Genomic DNA, 22,107 nt, shown 5'->3' on the forward strand with positions numbered 1-22,107 from the left:
CTGCTCCCTCTTTCGGGGAGGCTAGCTGGACCTGGCCTTCCCTCCGTTTCCCCACTCCCCGATGGAGGAGAAGCTGGTCCTGACTCATGTGACTCTTCCCCCCCACTGTGCTCTGGTGGGGGAACTGGTCCTAATCCTCCGCTACTCCTTTGGGACTCCCCTCTGGTTCCTTGTTTATGGATCGTCCCCCCTGGGACTCGCCTCGCCCTTACCATAGGCGCCCCCTCCTGGGAATCTTCTGATTCGCTGGAGAAGCTCATGGAATCTCTCGGGCCACTGTCATATTCCCCTACGCTCCCCTCTGATTCCTCTCCTCCGCTCTCTATTTGCTCTCTCCCCTGCTCTTCTGCTCCTGAGCCTCTGACAGTACCCTTAAACATTTTTTTAAAGGAAAAAAAAAGCACTGGTTTTGTTCTTGTAATCTATAGATTCTAGTTCCTCAGGTGACTTAAGTTAGCTGTGTCTGATGATGTTTACAGGCACTTTTCTTAAACAGCTCTTGTGAAAATGTATCACTTCCCCTGACCAGGGGGAGGTGCTGCATTCAGCACTTAAAATTTGGCCTGTTCCTGAGGCAAAGAGAAAAAAAATGGCCCAATAAGAGGCACTGCCTCACTGTGTTTTGTAATGTGGCATTGAGGTCCATTAGCCTTCAGAATTGCGTATGGGACGTGGGGAGGCCAGACTAACCTGAGAAGGGGACCTAAATATAGCGAATGGGGAACGTGTAAAACGAAATCAATCCAGCCAGGAACTATATATATAAAATGCCTGGCCCAGAAGCATCAAAGGCGTGTGGAGGGGGGGGGACCTAGCCAGGGGAAAACAGAGAGACACACAGAGAGAGGACAACTCTGCAGACAAGCTGCAAAAAGCAATCGTAAAGGTTGCCCGTCAGATGACTTGCAAGCCTTATGAGAAAAGTTTGGTAAGAAAAGTTTCTGGCTTGAGGCCCTCTTCTCAGTTGTCTGGGAGTGAATTGGAGGGTGGGGTGAGGAACTGGAAAATTTCTGAAAGCCTGGCTGCCATGAAATCTAGGGCTGACGCCTGAAATTTTGGAAATATTTTCCCCCATCTCTGAGGGAAAGGAATGGCCGTCTTTTTCCACCTGAGGTAAAGGGGAGGGGAAATAATTAACTGGGTGTGCACGCGCGAAGAACAAAGCTTAAAATGGGCAAAACTAGGACGAGCCTGGCCAGGCCTCAGTGGTTCACGGAAAGAGGCAATCTTGCCAATGCGTTAGATTGATTAAACAGCTATTAATTATTCTGGACTGCTCATTGAAGAAATAGTTTGTAGTGTGGCCTTGCCCTCCAGATGTTTTAGACCGCTGCTCTCCTCAGCCCCAGCCAGCACAGCTGTGGGAGTTATAGTTCAAAACATCTGCAGGATGCCAGACTGGGGGTGTCTGTGCCCCCTGATGTGGCTACTTTCCCACCCCACCCCACCCCATGGCATCAGGCATTTTCACTTTTCAGTGCCTGCTAAAAACATTTGTGTTTAGGCAAGCACATTCAGACAAGCCCTAAATGGCTTCAGCCCTTTATATTTGAGGGAGCACCTCTATCCCCATCGTTCAGCCTGAACACTGAGGTCCAGCTCCAAGGGCCTTCTGGCGGTTCCTTCACTGCGAATAGTGAAATTACAGGGAACCAGACAGAATGCCTTTTCAGTAGTCACCTCTACCCTGTGGAGCACCCTCCTGGCAGATGTCAAAGAGTTTAACAAGTATATGGTTTTTTTTTTGTAGACATCTGAAGGCAGCCCTGTTTCAGGAAGCTTTTAATGCTTGATGGTTTTCTCCCACCTACTTTAGGAGTTAGGTTGGGTGGTTTGAATACATTTAATTCCTATTCATCACTAAACTGTGTTTGTTTGTTTTTTTCCTTTTGCAAAATTCTGTCTCCTCATTGCAGTGAAGATGCTTTGGAGCTCTCCATCATGCCCAAAGATGAGGATATTCTACAGCTGGTGAGTGTCTTACTGGATGTTCTCCTGGTGGTGGTTTTTGCTGAGCTGCATGAAAAGCAGCTTAGACTTGGTGAAATGTCCCCATGTTGATTAAGGAGCTCATCACAGAAAACCAAAAGAGCCTGTGTTACTAAAGGGTGGATCATTTTATTCTCACACTACAGTCGTACCTTGGAAGTCGAACAGAATCCATTCCAGAAGTCCATTCGACTTCCAAAACGTTCATAAATCAAATTGTGGCTTCTGATTGGCTGCAGGAAGGTCCTGCAGCCAATCAGAAGTCACAGAAGCCCCATTGGATGTTTGGGTTCCAAAAGAACGTTCACAAACTGAAACAATCACTTCCAGGTTTGCAGCATTCGGGAGCCAAAACGTCCGAGTTCCAGGACGTACAGAATCCAAGGTACGACTGTATTTAAAAACACCCCACCCTGCACTTTTCATTATACATATGAGCAAAATTTTCTTGATTAAAATTTAGAAAAGTGTGTGTGAGAGAGAGAGAGAAAGAGAGAGAAGGAGAGAGAAGGAAAAAGAGAGAGAAAATTGATAAAGCTTGCCAGCTGTAAATTGAACATCCTCAGTCTGAAGTGTGCAAGGCCCAGGCCTTTTAGGGCATTACAGGCTCAAAGCAGCACTTTGAATTATGCTGGAAAGACAACAATGCTGATGTAGGAACATGGATGCTGTTGGTTCTTGGTGACCTCCAGAATTGGCCCAGGGCAACTTAGGAATTGTGCTGAGCAGCTCTCTTACAAAGTTCAGCGCAGAGGATCACAGCCACAGAGGCAGTTACTCTCAGCTGAGGTGTAAGGAGCCAGCCACCCAAAGTTGCTTTTGCTTTTTCCACATCTCATACAGCAAAGGAACCTTTGTGTGGGTTTCCCTCTGCCCTGGTGCCTCACAGGGGTGTGTCAGCATTCCTGTGGTGCGAAAGCCGGCTGGGCCAGCCAATGGGAGAACCCTGGGCTACAGAGTGACTCTTGACAGGATGCACGGAAAGGAATTCTCTCGGCTCTCTATATCCCTCCCACATCAGGACGTCCCCCAGTTCTCTCTCTCTCTCTTTTAAAAAAGCAAAACTTAAAAGGAAAGATTGAGAAAGAGAGGAAATATTAGCTTGGACGTCAGAGATTCCCAGGGGAAGGGAGGACTGGTCTTTTTTGAAGAGAGGAGAGAGAAAAGAGAGAGCAACAAAAGATACAGGACTATAAACACAGCGGCGAAGGAAGCAAAGGTAGTAATTTTATATTGCGTGCATTCTGTCACTATTAAAAATAAACATTGTGGGTATCTTTGGTCAGATCTATTGGCCTGAAAAATGGAGCAGAATTTCTTTGGCAGGCAAAAATGTCCTGATTTTTAGCTAAGTGGCAAGAGGGTGGCATGTCATCCCTGCTCCAAGTAGAAGGCAAATGGATTTTGCCTTGTTTGCCACAGTGCCTGAAGTTTGGCAGGGGATGGGGGCGAAGGGTTTTGTTAGCGCCAGGCAAACTGTTCTCTAGCAGCTGATGAAAAACATTTTATGGCCCACAGTAACACTCTTCTTTTTTATTCTATTATTTTCTTTTCGTTCACTCTTGTCATCGGCTGCCTTAACAAGGAGGCTCTCGCTACTGCTTTCAGCCGAGGCTTTGTTTCAGACATAGCTCCTTTTTTGGATCTTGGCAAGACCTTGGCCAGAAATGTGGTTTCTTCTAACAGAGGCAGGATTCCAGTGTGACAGGAGGCTGGGCCAGGAGCAGCTATGAACCTTTGGGTCCTTAGCGTGGTGTCCAGACGTAGATTCTAGTGAAGGCGCCCTAGCAAAGGTTTAAGGTGGGAGGGTGAAGAAAAGGGGCATCCATATATGCTTGAAATGGTGAAGGGGAAGAATGGGAGCTCTTTCTCTTTACCCTTCCCACCCATCTCTGTTTGACTCTGGCAAGGCCTCTCTCAGTGAGGAGCAGCTTGTTTTTCCTTCTGCACACAAATTGCATCCTGGGATTCTATCCTAGCTAGCAATGCTTCAGATGTGGGCATGAGTCAGAATAAGTATTTTTTTCCCTTTCATGCTTGGACACACCAATATCTGCAATCCCCCACCCCCACCCTAATTTAAGACATAACAAATTCAGTCCCCATCCCTAGCTTCTCCACTTTTGTTTTGTTTCTGGAAAACCTTCCATTTTTATTTCTCAACTTTCCTTAAACTCAAACCACCAGGGAAGCCTGGTGATTCAAGAAAAGCGAGCCTGCTTTAACATTAGAGGCATATTTGTGTCATTGCATGGACGAAGGAATAAAAGAAATGTGCAGTCTCTTATATCTGAATCCTAAACATTCTTACCTGCAGCCTCTCAGACGGCTTTAGAAGTTAACAAGGACACTTCTAGCAGGTTCAGATCCAGCTTTTGGGTGGCCACCGTCCTGTCTAGTGGTCCCCACTCCATGTCTCCATTGGCCAATTGCTTACCCATAGAACTAGCAAGGAAGCAATCTTCAGTGGTTTTTAGCTTGCTGACCACTGCCAGGTCACTGGCCCAACCAGTGGAACAAGAGGGCAGGTTGGGGGGGAGGGCCGTAGTCCTGGGTCAGAGGTCAGCTTGTGTCTCCTCAAGCCAGGGGCCTACCCCTATCTTAGTGTTTCCTCACCAAATAAAGCTTTGAGGACATTCATTTGCTGATGTAATGCCTAGATTTTGAAGAGCCAGGTTTGTTATGTGGGGAGGGGCAAAGAAAGGCTTGGCTGAGATACACACCTGCACAAATACATCCTTTGTATAAATACTTATATGGGCTAAAAGCCCCCTTGCTACTACCATAGGCAGAAACGGCTGTAATTGCACAGAATCTTGTGGATTTGCAAAGATGGCTGTAGGTTAGGGGCAAGGAAGCTGTGGCCCTCCAGATGTTGTTGAGGGACAACTCTCTTCAACCCCTAGCTAGCTTAGACAACAGTCAGGGGTAAGGGGAGGTTTAGTCCAGCAATGTCTGGAGGGTCACAGCTCCTGATTCGCTGCTATAATCAAAGTAGTCTTTTCTCTCTTTTTTCTATTTTTGGCTGCTGCTGGTGGGGAATCTCTCAAAGCATCTAGAAATGGGAGAGGTTCTAGTTTGGCATGGAGGCTGCAAATATAGAGTAGTTTAGGAAGCAGTGGAAGAGTGCAAGGGAACCGAAGTAATGATGCTTATGAAGGAGGGGGAGAAACTCAAAAAAGAGGGGCTATGGACTGTTGATAGGGTGTGTGTGTGTGTGCAGAGTGTTACAAAGGAGTGAATATCACTTTTTTCTTCTAAAATATGCTTGATCATTTGCTACAGGGCTCTGGAATGTGTGTAAGGTCAGCATCTGGTTTTGCTAGAGGGCCACTTTGAAAAGGGTCTGGGAGGCGATTAGCCAAACTTATGAGCACTCTGTCTGCAATTTCTGTTTTTATAGCCCCAACATCCCTCCAGGTTCCTAGGTTTGCAGCTGGAGAACAAGGCAGCACACTTGGGGGGGAGGCAGGGAGAAGACACCATCAGTTGCTAACCCTTACCATATAATAATGCTAGTGTACTCAGCCACATATATAAATTTCTCTGTTTTGTGGGGCACATTTAAGGACCAACTCCTTGATGTTGCATCCTGTTTGCCTGTGTAGATAAACAGTTGCCTTTTAAAAACAAACAAACACAGGAATGAAATTCACGGCCAGTACGGCCTTGAAGGAAAACATTATGAAAATGATATACCGGTGGTACATGACCCCAGTCAAGTTAGCTAAGATACATCACCTGTCTGACAATAAATGTTGGAAGTGTAAGGAAGCAGAGGGGACTTTCTTTCACCTCTGGTGGACATGCCCAAAGGTTAAGGCTTTCTGGGAAATGATTTACAATGAGTTGAAAAAGGTATTTAGGTATACCTTTCCCAAGAAACCAGAGGCCTTCCTGTTGGGCATGGTAGACCAGAAAGTGTTAAAGAAGGACAGAACTTTGTTTATGTATGCTAGTACAGCAGCAAGAATACTCATCGCAAAGAACTGGAAGACACAAGATTTACCCACGCTGGAGGAATGGCAGACGCAGTTGATGGACTACATGGAGATAGCTGAACTGACCGGCAGAATCCGAGATTTGGATGTAGAAACAATTGAGGTGGACTGGAAAAAGTTTAAAGACTACTTGCAAAAGTATTACAAACTGTATGAATCTTAAGACGGTGCATGATTTGAAAATGATACGCTTTAGCAATTATGATTAAGTAAATAGTAAACTAAGTGATAAAAGAGAAAAGGAGATAATAAGAAATTGAACATGTTACGTTTATTTTAAAGGTATAAAAATTCTGACATAATACATTGAATATAGATACATAACATGTAAAAGTTATAATAAGGTATGACATAAGGTAACAAATTGCTGACATTGTTAATATAAAGAACGCAGAATCGGAAGGGGTGGGGAAGTCCAATTTGGGATTTTTGTTAAAAAAAAAAAAATGGTTTCTTGTAAACTCCTTGTCTGTAATGTATAAAATTTGGAAAGAAACGTAATAAAAAATATTATAAAAAAAAAAAAAATAAAAACAAACAAACACAAAACAACCAACCAACCAACCAACCGTGTTTTTATCCCCCCCCCCAAGGTACAGAAGTCACATTTTGAGAAAACATTCATTACAACAGTAAACAACAAACAACTTGTCCCAATAAAATCATACACTTTTGTCATGCTATGTGCTAGTGTTTTGTTTATTACCCTAAAATGCACATTTCCCATGAGTGTTGGGTGGATCCCTTCCGCAGTCTGAACAATTTATGTGCTCAATAAACATTTGCCATAAAACAGTTCCCTCTTGATAGCTCAGCTACCTGTCCTGCCCTTACCCATTTTTTTTCTATTTCCCCTTCCTTTTCAGGCATATTCTCAAGATGCCTACTTAAAGGGCAATGAACCATACTCTGGAGGGGCCCAGAGCATCCCTGAGCCACCACCCATCTGCTACCCTCGCAAAACATACCCGTTCCAGTCGAAGGCCTCTCCTCGGGATGTCCCAGCAGCTGAGACGTACCAAGGACAGCAGGTGGACAACAGGCAACCCTACCATTCGGGGTCTTCAGGCCCATCTTCTCCTTTGAGCAGCACTGCGGTCCAGCGTATCCCCCCCACTGCTTGGGCTGAGTCCACACAGAACTTCAGCAGCAACCATTCCAGCCCCGCCCACCGCACAGAGGAGGTCCAGTATGGAATGACCCAGAGGGTGCCTGTCACAAGGCCCATCCCAGCTTCCGGCTCCTTTTCCCGCTACTCCAACAGCAGTTGCCCGGGTTCTATAGCCTCCCCCTTGCCCGAGAGGTACTGTGCCCCCCCTGCTCCCTCTATGCCCAACCACGCCTGCTACGGACCCCCCAAACAACTCCCCGACCACCGCGCTCATGGCGGGTTGAAGGATGCTCCCCGCGAGGGCCGGCCCTCCCGGGACTGTGCTGGAACCGGCCCCAAATCTGTCAGCCGCCTAGAATGCCAGCAGGCCTTGTCCAACTGGATCTCGAGCCAAGTGCCGCGGCGAAGCTCTTCGGAGGAGCGCCACTGCGCCATGCCGCCTCGCTACCGGAGCGTCTCGCAAGACCGGCTGGGGGACGCCCCAGCCTCCCGGGGCTGGCCTCACAGCGCTTCTCAAGACACTTTAATCCAGTCCTCTGCACACGATAGCTGGAGTTACCGAGCTCGATCGGATAACTACCTGGTGAAATATGGGCAATCCTTGGAAGCTCTTGAACAAGGTGCTTTGATTTCTCCTAGATATGAGAGGTGTATGTGGTCACCGGACAGGTTTTACCGGCACGGGCAAGTTAATCGAGCCCAGCCTAGCCACCCAGGTTCCTATATCCCTTCTGCCTCTTCCAGGGATCCGCCTCCTGCACATGTTCAGAAACACCCTTCCCAACCCAACCTCCAGAGCATCAATGACTCTGGGTATATTGGTTACCGGAGCTACAGCCCTTCGTTCCAGCGCAGGACTGGCTTGCTTCATGCCCTGTCGTTCCGGGATGCTACTTTTGGTGACCTTCCGACCATTAATATTTCCCAAAGGCAAGGAAACCACTCGACGCCCCCTTACGTCGAAAGGCCTTTGCCCACTGCCGTGCTCCCAAGTGCCTCTGCTCCTTGCCCGGACCCTCCCTTGGGCAGTAGCCCAGAAATCCCTATGGACCAAAGACCAGCCAAGCAAGAGAACGGCACGAGGCCTCTGGAGCGGGCTTCTCCACCTCAGCCCACGGAACGGTTGCAGCCCGAGGCCGAGGAAAGGAGGGACGAGGTGGTTCTCCGGCAAAAGCCCCCAACTGGACGCAAAATGCCTCCTCCTGCGAGACAGATGAACTTTGTCTTCCCGGATGACATGAAGGAAACAGATATTTGCGATCCCCCTCCGCCGGCGCTGGCAGCCGGTAAAGAGAACAAGCGGGGAGTGGCCCCATTGGCTACGCCAGAGGATTCCCTAGCGTCCATTCCATTTATTGGTAAGTAGAGAGTGCAGGTTGTTGTACTTGGGGAAGAGGCTCTGGACCAGAGTAGAGTTACTGCAGAGTTTTCCCTAGTGCAAAAATGGCAGGGCAAGTCTGAAGTTTCGGATAAGTCAAATGAAGTCATCTGAGGAGTATTCATCATATCCTTGGACTGGTGTTTGTCCTCTCTCAGCTGATTATCCATTCTGTTTCCTCATTCCGAACGAAATATCCATTAGTGGCAAAGAGGTGGTGAGCAGTTCACACTAGGCAGCAGAAAGCAGGATCTGAATCTCTGAATTCCTTTCTGTGATTCTGAAGTGTGAATGAAACCCCCCCGGACCCCACTCCCCAGAACTCAGCCTGTTGGTTAGATGCTGAGGAGCAAGTAGGCAGGAAGGGTTTGTCTATGCTGCAATGTAACATAGCACAGTCTCTAAGCAAGGTAGATTAATAGGGCTCACACCATCTTAGCATCAGACTGTCTGCTATTTGTGCTGCTGACAAAGCAGGAGCAAAACCTGTGTTAGTACAGCTGTGAGCTGTCCTTAGGCCAGAAGGCGCTGTTCTCTTCCCCACCCACCACCCCCGACTTCCTTGGTGCTGTTTTCTTCTACCTGGCAACTAGTTACTGTCGGTTTTGCCTCCCCACCATTAAGATTCCTTTTCACAACCAATTTATATTTACAAGCTGGAGGCTTGCGAAAATATGTGAATCCGTTAGTCAGCCACATGCATTGGAGTCTCGGAGGCCACAGAGTACATAGCCCAGTTAAGGCACCAACTCTCTTTAATACTTTGGGGTCAGGGTGTGTGTCTTCAGGTGTCGTTTGTATTCTTGGGCACCACACGGCCGCAGACAGTTGGGTTGGGTTGTGCGAGTAATTCCCAGTAACGGATATTTTCCTGCAGGTCCCAGGCTTTTAATTGCAAAACTCCCAGTCCTAGCTATGCTATGCTGTGAAACTGCTATTGGCACATCTGTGTGCAAAACAGGAACTTAATACAGAAAAGGGGCCCACAACAACGCAACAGTCCTTGGAAGGGGCAAGGAACGGGGTGAAGGAGAGTCTGCTTCCTTCCCTTGTATTAACATTTCGTTCCCCCAGCTTGGGTCCCTCCCAGCTGGCTCTGTTCACTGTCAAGAGGCCGCACCCTCCGGGGATGCCAGGCTGCGAATGGCGTTGTGGCAGTAGGGGGCCCTTCTGAGCTGGTGTTCAGAAATAGCCTGGGCTTCCCACTGTGGAGCAGGCAGTTGGACCCGACAATATCCCCTTCTTAAAGAGCAGTGTCTGCTCATAGAGGCTCTTGCTTTTTACCTGTGTAAGTTCTCCTTCCCTCGGTATGTAAGGCTGTCTTCACAGTAGTAGGAGGTGCTTGGGCATTCTCGGTAGGACATAAATCATATCCGTATTGTGTACCTTTTGCTGATGCTGCTGTGGGGGTGGAAAGCTGGTGTCTGGGAAGATAAGCATAACACACACACACCCTAAATTTACTCCCAACTCAGCACTTCCCCTGTGGTTTATGCATATAATACAGACAAGTGCCTAAAATGTAAACAAAGGAGCAAAATGGAGATCTTCATCTGTTAGGCTCCTAGCTGCAGTCGGCAGGAAGGGGAGACTGAACAGGGTTGTTTTTTGGCTGGAGAGGCCTCTGGCTTCTGTCAGTGCGAAGACCCAGGAAGCAGGCAGTAGCAGGGAAGCAAGAGCAACAGCCAAAGCCACATTTCCTGCCATGGAACAGTGCAGATTTACTTACAGTGCACCTCCTTGCAGTTACTTGGTGCTGCATGAGTGAGACTTCATCCAGTTCTTCTCTTCATGCTAGCCCTGCTCACTTTCTAGTGCCACATAACATTATACATTTGTGTCATACCACATGGTACACAGCAGTCTGGAATGCATGCCATGGTGAGCCAAACTGTGGCTTATCGGGACTGCGTGAATGTTACGGCTTCCAGAAAGAAACTCACACCAACTTTGCTCCTCACTGGTCCTTTTAGCTCAGTGCAGCATGGCAGCTAAGCCAAGGTTTATCTTAGTGTGTCGTCTGAACCTGGAATTGCAAGCTAAATTTCTCCTTAACTGTGATCTGTAGCCAAAAATAAATCATGAGTTCGAAGGACCAAGCCAGAGCTGAGCGACTTTCATCTCTGCCCCGGGGAGCCAACGCCTTCCCATGTTTGCTCTAGGCCATAGTTTGGCATGTAGATGTGGCCAGTCTCTTGGAAGTAGCCAGAACCAGCCACTTTCAGCAAAAATCCAATGCACGGTGACAGCAGGCCATGATGTGAGCAGAACTACAGGGTTGGCCCCCTTGGCTGTTGTTTTTGCCACCTGCTTCCTGCCCACCCTGTGGGGTCCTTACCTGAGCTAGGTGGGAGCTGGGGATTGGGCATGAACCTCTTCTGACAGCTGTGATCATGTTCAAACGGCTCTGTTATAAGTGGGTAGGGGTCAGTTGCATGGGTACTTGGCAAAGAATTGCACCCTCCTCTCCTGGTGGGATGTTAAATTCCTGGGGATCTCCCTAGGCTTCCCTAGGAATTCTAACATCCCCTCCTGAGCTGCACTCGTCTTCCCAGACTATACCCCTCGCCATCCTTCCTAGGATGCTTTTCCCTGGCTGGAATATATCTTTGAACTCTGACAATGCTTCTTGCTTGCCAGGATGGAGGATTGTGAGGGTGGGGTGTGTAGAAACTAGCCTACTGCACAAAGGTAAAATTTGCATTTGTTGCTCTGCCCACTTTTGCCTCTGGCCTCTTCCACTGTTGGCATGTGGTTGCCCACAAAGGAACTCAGCCTGACTCAGACTGGAAAACGCTCCCCACCCCTACTCTCTGTTAACCACTCTAGTCTCTCTGAAGGTGGCCTCCTGCTGCTGCTACTACTACTCAGCTCTCCCCTTGTTTGCCAGCCACTGGACTCTTTCCCTCCTCCATCTCCCAGTGTCTATTTAATACAAAACCTCTCATTTAGAGAGGACCCCCAAGTGTCTGAAGGGACCTGGGCAAAAGCCTTACAGGCTGTGGTAAGAACCTCATTCATCTCCCCACTCAGAGAGCTGCAGTCCTTAGTCTGAATGCTGTCATGGAGGATAAGGTTGTCAGCGGCTTCTAGCCACGATGGTTCAGTTCAGCTTCTGCGATTGGAGGCAGCGTGTCTTTGAATGCTATCTGCTTGGAATCCCCAGTTGTGCTTGGGTTTCTGCTTTGAGGCTTCCCCTAATAATCTGATTGGCCACTGTGAGAACAGAATGCTGCCTTTGGCCTGATCCAGTCTTAAGTTGTTAAGGTTAGGGGGGTTAGAGCTTGCCCCTCCTCTTCCTGTTCTGCCATTTTATGGTGTTCTCTGCTATTCCAGATGAGCCGACGAGCCCCAGCATCGACCTGAAGGCAAAGCACATCCCCGCCTCCTCTGTCGTCTCAAGCGCCATGAATTCCGCCCCTGTGCTCTCCGCCAGCCCTTCCTCGCCCACTTTCACCTTCGCCATCAACCGCCATTATTCCCAGGATTGCAGTAAGTACCTTTCCAACCCTGCTGCCTTCTGGCTCCGAACATCTTCCTATTGGGACTAGAAATTGCAGGCAAAAGGAACATGCAGGTTTCCCTTTTACAGAATCAGACCATCAGTCAGTCTCACACAGTACAGTGGTACCTCTGGTTGCGAACGGGATCCGTTCCGGAGGTCTATTCGCAACATGAGCAGAACGCAACCTGCATCTGTGCGTCTGTGCATGTCGCGATTTGCCGCTTCTGCGCACGCGCGTGACGTCATTTTGCGCATCTGTGCATGCGTGAGTGGCGAAACCCGGAAGTAACCCTTTCCGGTACTTCCGGGTCGCTGCAGGACTCAACCTGAAAACGCGCAACCTGAAGCAAATGTAACATGAGGTATGACTGTACTTGTCTACCTTGACTCCTAGGATTTCGGATGAGCGTTTTCCCAGCCTGCCTGGAGATGCCAGGAATTGAACATGGGAATCTTTCTGATACTGTTCATGTGCTCTACCACTGAAATATGCCCTTCTCAAAACGTTAGCAAGCCTGCCTGAAACTCTTGCCTAGAGAAGGGAGCCCCCACCTATTGTCAGATTCAATTGTTTGGGTTGTTTTAAAGACCAAACGTAACTTTCACATTTAGCAAAAATTCTATAAGGAGGATTTATCAGTTTCAAACCTTTTGGAACTTTGCATTCAAAATTAGTAATGTTGTTGTTTTGAAAGCCACGTTTCATTTTGAATTCTGGTTCATGAATTTTAAGGCAAGGACGATAAGTACCAGTTTGCTCAGTTTTAATACCGGGGGAAAGAGTTCCGTTCCCAAACATGTCCACCAAGATTCTTAAACCAAACTCCAACCTTCTCATTTATGGCTGCTGTCCTTTCCCCCTCTTTTTTCAAATTTGGAAAAATATTTATAGATCGGGTGAGGGGTGAGGAATTGAAAGAAAATTTTGCGTTAGGAGAATTCGCTTGAGAATTGTTCTTCCCAACAGCTATGGTGCAAGAAAGGTGGGGGCGGGGTGGTGCAGAGAGAGGCAATGGTATGTTTTATAATAAATTCCACTGAAGCTGAATCATGAGATGACGGGGAAAAGAGAGTTTGAAAGCCAAGTCTTTAAGCCTTAGACTTCTAAGGCAGTAGCTCTCAAACTGTGTGCTCTGAGGGAATTGCTAGTATGATGCTAGACCTGTCAGTGGTGGTGAAATTAAATAATGAAGGGCTCCCACGAGCCTAAATTACTCACCCTGGGAAGAGGCTGCCTACCATGTCTGTGTGATCCACTGCTCTGGCCTTTCCTGCTTGTAGGCAGGAAGTACATTCAGGACAGGGACTCGTGCAGAGGCACAGAAGGTGGATTCCCCTGAGGACAGTCAATGTTTTCTCTTTTACATTTGAAAAGTAAACACTTTGGAGCCATAAGCATGACACAAGTCTCCTAATTCTTATTCGGGGGAGATGAAAACTTTGTCTCACAGCTACCAGATATCTGGGGGGAAACGGTCTGGGGCACAATGGTCCACAGTCTGTGTTTGCTTCTAAGAAGATACACATTTGTTGGCATGACTGTATTGATACAAACACTTCTGAATCCCAATAAGCACATAATCCGTGTAGTCAGCCTCTTGCCACTTCCAGTCTGTCCACCTTCATGGGGGAAGATAGGATAAATGAGTGCCAAAATCCCAGGTGGAACTTTGCTTTGTGCCTTTCATGCCTTTGCTCCAGACCCTGTTCAAATATGGGTGGGCTTTTGAGAAGATGAAATACAGGTGATAAATTGTAAGTGGGAGCCAAGGTAGAACATAGTTTAAATTTTTCCTGTGCATGCCATCTGTTTAACTTTCGTGCTGCGAAGGCTCCCTCTCTATATATCAATATAAGATGTCTGCATATATCTAAATCCAGATCTCAGGGTTACAGCCCAGTCTAGTGTCACACAGAAATGGGTCACAGGGTGTGGAATATGCATATGGAGGTGGTGAAGCTGTGCAAATTGGAACTGGCTCAGTGTGGATTCATTTAAATCCTGTCGGGCAAACTATACAGTCTATTTAATGTGAGATGCAATGGAGAGGAGGCAAAACATGTCTCCTTACCCTGGATATCTGGAGTAGTGGGGCAGGTTTAGCCCTGACCCCAGTGTTGTCTGCAAGTGTACCCCTGCACCTTCTTCCATATAAGTGAATGGCTGCCTATGTGGGAATAATGAAACATTGAACCTGGAGATAATATGGTGGGAGCAAAAGCTGCCCACTGCTCCCAACCACTGTTGGGCCAGGCATTGTGACCAGAAACCTCATGGCAGGGGGTGAGTTGGAGGGGATCCTGGCCATATGCAGGCTCCCAACTTAACAACAGTGACAAGCACCTCCCTAGTTGCTAATATCCTCTCTAGCTCTTTAAAATGTGCATCATCTTGTTTATCTTTAGTCACGTTAGGGTGAGTCTGTGTTTGACCTAGTTTTTATAGGGAGATGTTGCTCCTTTCTACAAATCTACCTACACATGGCCAAATGAAGAGAGATCAGTTGCCAAACTCCGCCCTTGATTGAAAGTTTGCTTTTGGCTGTTTTCAGTTTCACTGTTTTCAGTTGCCCCCCTCCCCATATACAGTCAAACCTTGTTTTGCGTCCACCTCTGCTTGCGTCCGCTTCAGCGAACGTCCGCGGCAAACCCGGAAGTACTGGAATGGGTTACTTCCGGGTTTGCCGCTCGCGCATGCACGGAAGCGCTAAATCTTGCTGTACGTGCGCAGACGTGGCGTTTCGATGTGTGTCATTTTCGGGTTGCGGTGGGGCTTCCGGAATGGATCCCCACCGTAACCCGAGATTCCACTGTAGTCACATATCCTTGATGTCAGGGTGTTTCCCTCCACCAGGCATTGGGAACTGTCACTGCTGGACATTGGGGGTTGGGTGGCTTGGAGATGCAACCTGCTGAACTTCCCTTGAGATGACTCAGTGGGCTTTGCTTATGCTCAGAATCACTTGACTCATTGCCACGCTTGGAGTCAGGAGCTAATTGTCATTCCTGGGCAGTTTTCCCATGCACCTGAGTGCATTTTGCCATTCCTGTACAATCTGCCTAGCCACAACAACAACAACAACAACAACAACAACAACAACAACAACAACAGCACCCCTGTTGCCTTCCGCCAATGCACTTGCTCCCTGCAGGTTCCATACCCTGGTCCTCTCTCTGCAGGCTGGTCCCTGTGGGTAACAATAAAAGAATGAACAGGATGTTGATACAACAGGGTGTCAATTGCAGTGGTCCCTTGGGGGGCAGGTGGTTGGGCTAAATGTCCCTTTTCCAGCCCCTTCAACCTCCGCCCTTTACTTTTGCTGACCTTTGCTTACCTTCCTCCCTGCTTTGTCACAGGCAACATCAAAGCCAGTCGCCGGTCTTCCTACCTCTTAGCCATAACCACAGAACGCTCCAAGTCATGTGATGATGGTCTGAACACATTTCGGGATGAGGGGAAGCTTCTGAGGTGGGTTTGGTTCTTTGCCCCTCCCCGCCTCCCCCCCCCCCAGTTCCTTGTAATTAGCTGGTTTTGGGAGGGGGGGTTGGTGACTATTATGCATTCTTTCTGAACTGTTTTGATTTGTTTGGTATTGGCAACACATTCCAGAGGAGCAGCTGCATTATGTGGATGGAGCCAGGCAATGCCTTCAGCCTTTCAAAGGTTTTGGCAGCAAAACCAATCTAGAGACCACCAATCTTGGTCCAACCAGCTCAGTCTTGTCTACTCCACAGTTAGCCAATGTGGTGCCCTCCAGATGTTGTTGGGCTTCAGCTGCCACCAGCATCAGCCACCATGGTTGGCCCAGTGGTCAGCGATGGTGGGAGTCAGAGTCCGACAGCATCTGCAGGAAGCCACCTTGGTTTACCCCCATTCTGCTCCAAAGGGGCATTTCTTCCAAGATTTTCCAGCTCTGCAGCATGAGATCCTTCAGCTGGAGATGCCAGGGATTGACCCTGAGACATTCTGGATGCGAAGCATGTGCTCTTCCACTGAGCCTTGGCCCCTCTCTCCATATGTTTGTATTTTGCGCAGTTATATCTATGTGGAATCACTGGTATTGGAACGCTGCTCCCGGGAGTTGTTATCTATGACTTACTGGTTCTATATGCAGGGCTCCCAACCTCTGGGTGATAGTGTTGGCCACAATTGTGTTGTGGTGTAAGCTTCTGTACACCAGAACCCATTAGATGCATTTGATACAATGTGTTGCTGAGTCTTAATCTTCAAAATATGTTAAGCTTTGTACCATAGAATTCTTCTTTAGTCCTCCCACCCCGCTGCTGCCTGCCCCGGTGGCATGATGTGTGCAACCTATGCATCATGGAGTGTGGTTTCTTCCTCTTTTGTTCTGAAACGCAGGAGATGGATTAGAGTTAGTTGCACTCTGGAGTTTGGTGTGTGTGTGTGTTATGTGCAGTGACGTGCCTGAGTGTAAGCAGGGCTCGTTCCCTTTTTTATTTGCGTAGCTCATGTCAACTGTATTGATGGTTTCTCCTTAGGAGGCTGCCAAGCCGGGTGCCAAGCCTCCGCATGCTAAGAAGCTTCTTCACTGATGGGGTGAGTATTTTTGCTCTGTGATCCTCCTTTTCTTAAAAGTGGGGAGGGGAAGTGGATCAGTAGATTCTGCCTGTCTTAGTCCCTCATCACACTTGTGTATTGTGACTCTAATTAAACAGAAAATAAAATTTTAAAGCACACCCACCGACTATTCCTTTCTAGTTTCATTATCTGTTTTTTTTTAAGTAAAACAAAAGTAACATTTTCTACATCTGTAGCTAGAACAGGTTCACTTCTCCTTCCCTCCCCATGCTGAAGCAATGTGCTGTCCTCCCCTGGTTCACCAGAAACATATTCTGGACATAGCTTTCAACGTTTCCCTTTTTTAAAGGGAAATTCCCTTATTCCGAATAGGATTCCTTGCAAGAAAAGGGAAAAGTTGACAGCTATGATTCTGAACCTCTGCCTGAGCAGCACTTGCTCATTTTTGTCTGCTCAAACAACGTTTTGCCTGTGCGTAAGCATTCAATCTGTTGCCTAATTTGAGCAACAATTTACCTATACAGTGGTACCTCTAGTTGCGGACTTAATCCGTTTTTGGGGGCCATTCGCACCCCGAAAAGTCCGCAACTAGAGCGCCTCTTCTGCACATGTGTGTGGCGCACATCACTTCTGCGCATGCGCGGGTGGCAAACCTGGAAGTAAACACTTCTGGGTTTCCCACCTTCATAAGCTGAAAGTACGTAACGAGAGCGGAACGCAACACGAGGTATTCAAGCTGCATTCTGGGCTCCTCTAAGACTAGGGTTTTGTTTTGTTTGTGGGTGTATTCTGCAATGTGCCATTAGTGGTAGATTTATACTGAACCGTCCACACGCCATTCTTCTTTATTAGTAGTTTTGTAATGCTTCCACAATGTTATATAGTGCAACAAAAGCAGAACAACCTGGAACATTTGTGGTATGGAAAGTTATAGGATTTTTGCAGGAAGATGCCCACTGATTAGGAAACAAAGTAGTCTGTCAGCCCCAGGGGCAAAACAATATTGAAAGCAAGATCACGTATCACCATCCCAATACCACCATGAGCACAAATCATCGTGCATGCACAATGGAAAGCGTGTCTGGAGGGGCCTCCCTTTTCTCTCTCCTTCCCCAGTGGTTGAACAGTGGTCGCCTTCCCACCCATGGGTGCCCACCAACCTCTCTTTTGTTTCCCGTCCCCTTGCAGTCTTTGGATAGCCTGGGTACCTCTGAAGACACCCGATCGAAGCGGCATTCGACCTCGGACTTGTTGGATGTCACTTTCAGTGATGTGAGGAAAGAGGGCTGGCTCCATTACAAACAAATCCTCACAAAGAAAGGCAAGGTATGTTGTACCTTCTGGCAAGGATGGAGTAGTGTGGGTGTATGTCTTTGGTTGGGGTGGAGTGGTAGGAAATAATTCTGATATATACACTGGTAAGCACTGGCCATCACCAGTCAGGATTTTTTTTTGGGGGGGGGGGAAATGATAGTAAACTGAATAGTCTGCTGTATGTGTAGTATTTAAAGGGGGCCGTTGGCAATGTAGCTGGGACTCCCAACTCTTTAGTCCCAGCCAGCATGACCAATGGTCAGGGATGCTGGGAGTTGTAGTCCAGCAACAACGACTGGAGGGGCTACAGATTCCCCATCCTTGCATAAAAACATAGTTAAGCACTACAGCAGCCCCACGGCTTATGCACGTTTTACTTATGCAATTGCAGCTTTGTGCAGGTGGTGGGAAAATGAAAATAAATGGAAGCGGGGAGGGGGGAACAGTCCAATATCTTGTGTGACCTTCCCATAGCACGGCAAGCAAGGTGGAGGGCTTGAAAAGCTCTTTCTGCACCAGGTTTTCTTTCCACAGAAAATTTTGAAGCCCTCCACATTGCTTGCTGGGCTCTGGGAAGGTCACATAAGGCATATGTTTTTATATCTGTTGGAAGCTGCTGCCCAGAGTGGCTGGGTCAACCCAGTAGGATGGGCAGGGCATTACTACTACTACTACTACTACTATTTCGGGTGGCCCCCCAAGATCTCGTGAAAACCTCCCACAGCCTTCCAGAGGCCTTGTGCAATGTTCCCAGGGGCAGTTCCTGTAGTCTTCCTGACTTCGCATGATATTGCCTTTGCATACGAGCCCCCTGAACACAACCCCCACCCCAGTTTAAAAATAATGAGTCTGATAGGAGTTGAACTTTAAAAATAATAATGCAGAAACAACCCAGCACTTTGGTTCCAGTGCATTACTGTAGTGTGTGGAATGCTCAATGTTTCTAGATTCCTATTCCTAAACAGATGAAAAAGAAAATTTAAAAACAGCTTTCTCTGCTAATAATGAGTGGTGCTGTCCCATCCTTTGTAACCCTCGGAAAGGGAGCTACGTTTACATTTCTGTACTATTTTACTTAACTGTGGAAGCCAGGTGACCGATAAGAAATCCATAATTGTTGGACAATGAGATAAATAAGCAAACGTGCACACGTGTACTAAGTTTGGACCCCGTCCCCCAGTTTGAAAGTTTGGTGTTTCTTCTTGTAAGTAAAGGTGCAAATATAAATCTTTTAAGTATTGCAACATGTTCTTGAGTTCTTGAATGCTCTTCTATTTTGGGGGGGAGGGGGTGAAGGTGGGATTTCACTCAATGTTTTCTAGTACTGTAGCTGGAGGAAATCTTGTTGCCATTAAAAAAACCAAAAACGCAGTGCTAGAGCTCATGTGTTAAATGTGAGAGCGCCAAGGTTCAATCTCTGTCATCTCCAGGTAGGGCAGGGAAAAGACACCTGCCTGATGTGTTAGAAAGCCATTGCTAGTGCCCTGTAGATAATTTAGAATTCAACTCCCATTATCCTTGATGATTGGCCATTCTGGATGGACTTGATGGGAGTTGTAGTCCAACTTCATATGTAGAACATCAGGTTGGGGAAGGCTGGTGTAGGCAGCACTGCATGCACATACCAAAGCCTTACTTGGTATAAGGAATCTTCCTATATTTAGCAAATAGGTAACTTAGGTCTTGCCGAAGATGATGTAGGGTATTTTCACATGAGCGCCTTAAAACACAGCGAGATCTTTTTTTTTTTTTTAATAATATTTTTATTGAACAATTTTTAATATAACAAAAACAAAACATACATAAACAAACATCAGACAATAATAAAACATAAAAACAAGTACCATTTCATAACCCAATTTGTAAACCTTACTTCCTCGACCTCCCCTTACTTCCCGTTTCTGTATTCCAAATTCTTACAGTTATTCAGCGAAATCTTGCCTTATTTTATTATAAATTTATAATATTCACCCTTATTCTCTTTATCATAACCCTTACTGATAGTAACCATTTATTTTAATCCAACATCATTCTAACTGTCACCAATTTTATAATGTTTCTTTAAATACTCCTTAAACTTTTTCCATTCTTCTTCCGCCGCTTCTCTTCCCTGGTCTCGGATTCTGCTCGTCATCTCCGCCAAATTCATATAGTCCATCACCTTCATCTGCCATTCTTCCAGTGTGGGTAGATCCTGTGTCTTCCAGTACTTTGCAATGAGTATTCTAGCTGCTGTTGTAGCATACATAAAAAAGGTTGTATCTGTCTTTAACACCCCCTGGCCGACAATACCCAAGAGAAAGGCCTCTGGTTTCTTGGTGAAAGTATATTTAAATACCTTTTTCAGTTCATTGTAAATCATTTCCCAGAATGCCTTAATCTTCGGGCACGTCCACCAGAGGTGAAAAAAAGTACCTTCCTTTTCATCCCCACCTCCGCTGCGTTTCAAGCTGCGTTTGCACAGTGGGGCTTACATCAGAAAAGTGGGGAGGGGGAATATCTTCACCAGACACACATAACCATTTGGGTTGCTCCCCCCACCCCCACTCCCTACAAACTCTTGCCCATTAAGCTTTCATGTGCGCATGCGCGCTCATCTGTGCATGTGCGACGGCTGCTAGGATCCGTTCACATTTTCCGGTTTTCTAGTCTGATTGAAACTGGTTTGAGCAAAAAATAATAATGCATCAAATAGCAGTGTTTGCCAAGAAACTACAGGATCGATATGGACTGTGGCTGACATCGTGTGAATACGAAATTGAAAACTAGCAGTAGAAGTACGCTGGATGCAGAGCAAGCAGTAATGTGAACATGCCCATATTAAGCCTGAGTCAGCAAAAGGGCTTGATCCCAGGCACTACTGAAGCTGAAGTGTTGCCTATCAGAATTTGGTGCCCCAATACATCTTTGCAGGAAATCTCTCTCTCTCTCTCTCACTCTCTCTCTCTCCTTCACCTCCCCTCTGCCTTCTTCCTCCCTCAACATGCGCCCAATTTCTACTCTCGCTCTTTCTCCCTCTACAGAAAGTTGGCGGAGGCATTCGGCAGTGGAAGCGGGTCTTCGCTGTCCTACGTGCACACTCACTCTACTTATGCAAGGACCGGCGGGAGGCTGTGGCCATTGCCCCGCCCCCAGGTGAGGAGGAGCAGCCGCCAATCAGCGTCCGAGCGTGCCTGGTAGACATCTCCTACAGTGACACCAAGAGGAAGCACGTCTTCCGGCTGACGACCGCTGACTTCTGTGAATGTCTCTTTCAGGCCGAGGATCGGGATGACATGCTGGCCTGGATTAAAGTCATCAGGGAGAGTAGCAAAGCCGAGGGCGAGGTGAGAACTGCCCTTGGCTGGCTCCTGGGCCACTGGCTTTTCCAAAACACCTCTATCGGCAGTCTCCTCTTTGCTTTCTCTCAGGTGTTTGCCCTTTTCCCCAAGGAAGAGGCCACCTGCAAATTCTCAATGGTACCTGGTCTTAGCACACACGTTGCTGTGAGCATCCATGGATCTCCCATGGCATGTTGGGATCTGCACACATTTTGTGGCTTCCATCCAGTTGGATATAGGCTGTCTTCCAGAGAAGCAATATACACACAGAAAGGGGGGCGACCTGTGTCCATTACCAGAGATTTCTTTGAAAATGCTGCTATCTCAGCAGCTGCTACTGCTGAAGAGGCAAGCCACCATTCTATTTAAAAAGCAGCTTGCCTCTTTGTAAATCAGAAGTACACTGAAGAGAAGCCTCTGCCTGTGCATGCAGTTATTCTACATGAAGTTTCTTTGTATAGCAATCCCACAGCATGAACATGCACTAGTGTGAGGATGTATACACAGCAAGGTTTCTTCCCCCTCCCCCCGAAAGTTTCAGCAGTCCCTGAGAATTCCATGCTAGTAAAAGCTTAAGGCTTGGGAGAGCTGAAAAGTCAGTTTGGTGGTTCAGCCACAAGAGCTGCTGGAAGGCGAAAAGCCTCAGCCCACGCTTGGATCTTGGCCTGTGCATAATTCTGAATTTAGGAGGCAGAGTTTGCTCTCAATTTTATGACCATGCAATTGTTCATCTCCATACTTGGGCTTCTTGACTTTGGGAGGCACAGAAGTTGCTTTGTCCAAAAATTGGCCCTGGCTGTCTTCTGCCCCATTTGGCTGGAGGTGATAGGAAGGATAAACTATCCATATATGTAGGGAAAGAAAAGGTTCTGCCCTAATTATTATATATGCAGAACATCACTTCACCCCTTGATTCCTGTTTGAACGTATGAGCTGTGCAGGCAAT

The 22,107-nt window shown here is 47.3% G+C and overlaps 1 protein-coding gene across 3 annotated transcripts in view; it reads left to right on the forward strand.

Annotated features, from left to right (window-relative positions):
* The window catches only part of ARHGAP23 (Rho GTPase activating protein 23), a 181,211-nt gene that overhangs the window by 130,301 nt on the left and 28,803 nt on the right, over positions 1-22,107 (forward strand). For all 3 annotated transcript variants that reach the window (XM_053362005.1, XM_053362006.1, XM_053362004.1), the window contains exons 6-12: positions 1,917-1,971; positions 6,857-8,459; positions 11,816-11,971; positions 15,342-15,453; positions 16,488-16,545; positions 17,716-17,853; positions 20,865-21,167. In XM_053362005.1, coding sequence (XP_053217980.1) covers positions 1,917-1,971; positions 6,857-8,459; positions 11,816-11,971; positions 15,342-15,453; positions 16,488-16,545; positions 17,716-17,853; positions 20,865-21,167 — 2,425 coding nt within the window. The remainder of the gene's footprint in view (positions 1-1,916; positions 1,972-6,856; positions 8,460-11,815; positions 11,972-15,341; positions 15,454-16,487; positions 16,546-17,715; positions 17,854-20,864; positions 21,168-22,107) is intronic.

This window comes from Podarcis raffonei, chromosome 13, assembly GCF_027172205.1.
Source record: "Podarcis raffonei isolate rPodRaf1 chromosome 13, rPodRaf1.pri, whole genome shotgun sequence".
NCBI lineage: Eukaryota > Metazoa > Chordata > Lepidosauria > Squamata > Lacertidae > Podarcis > Podarcis raffonei.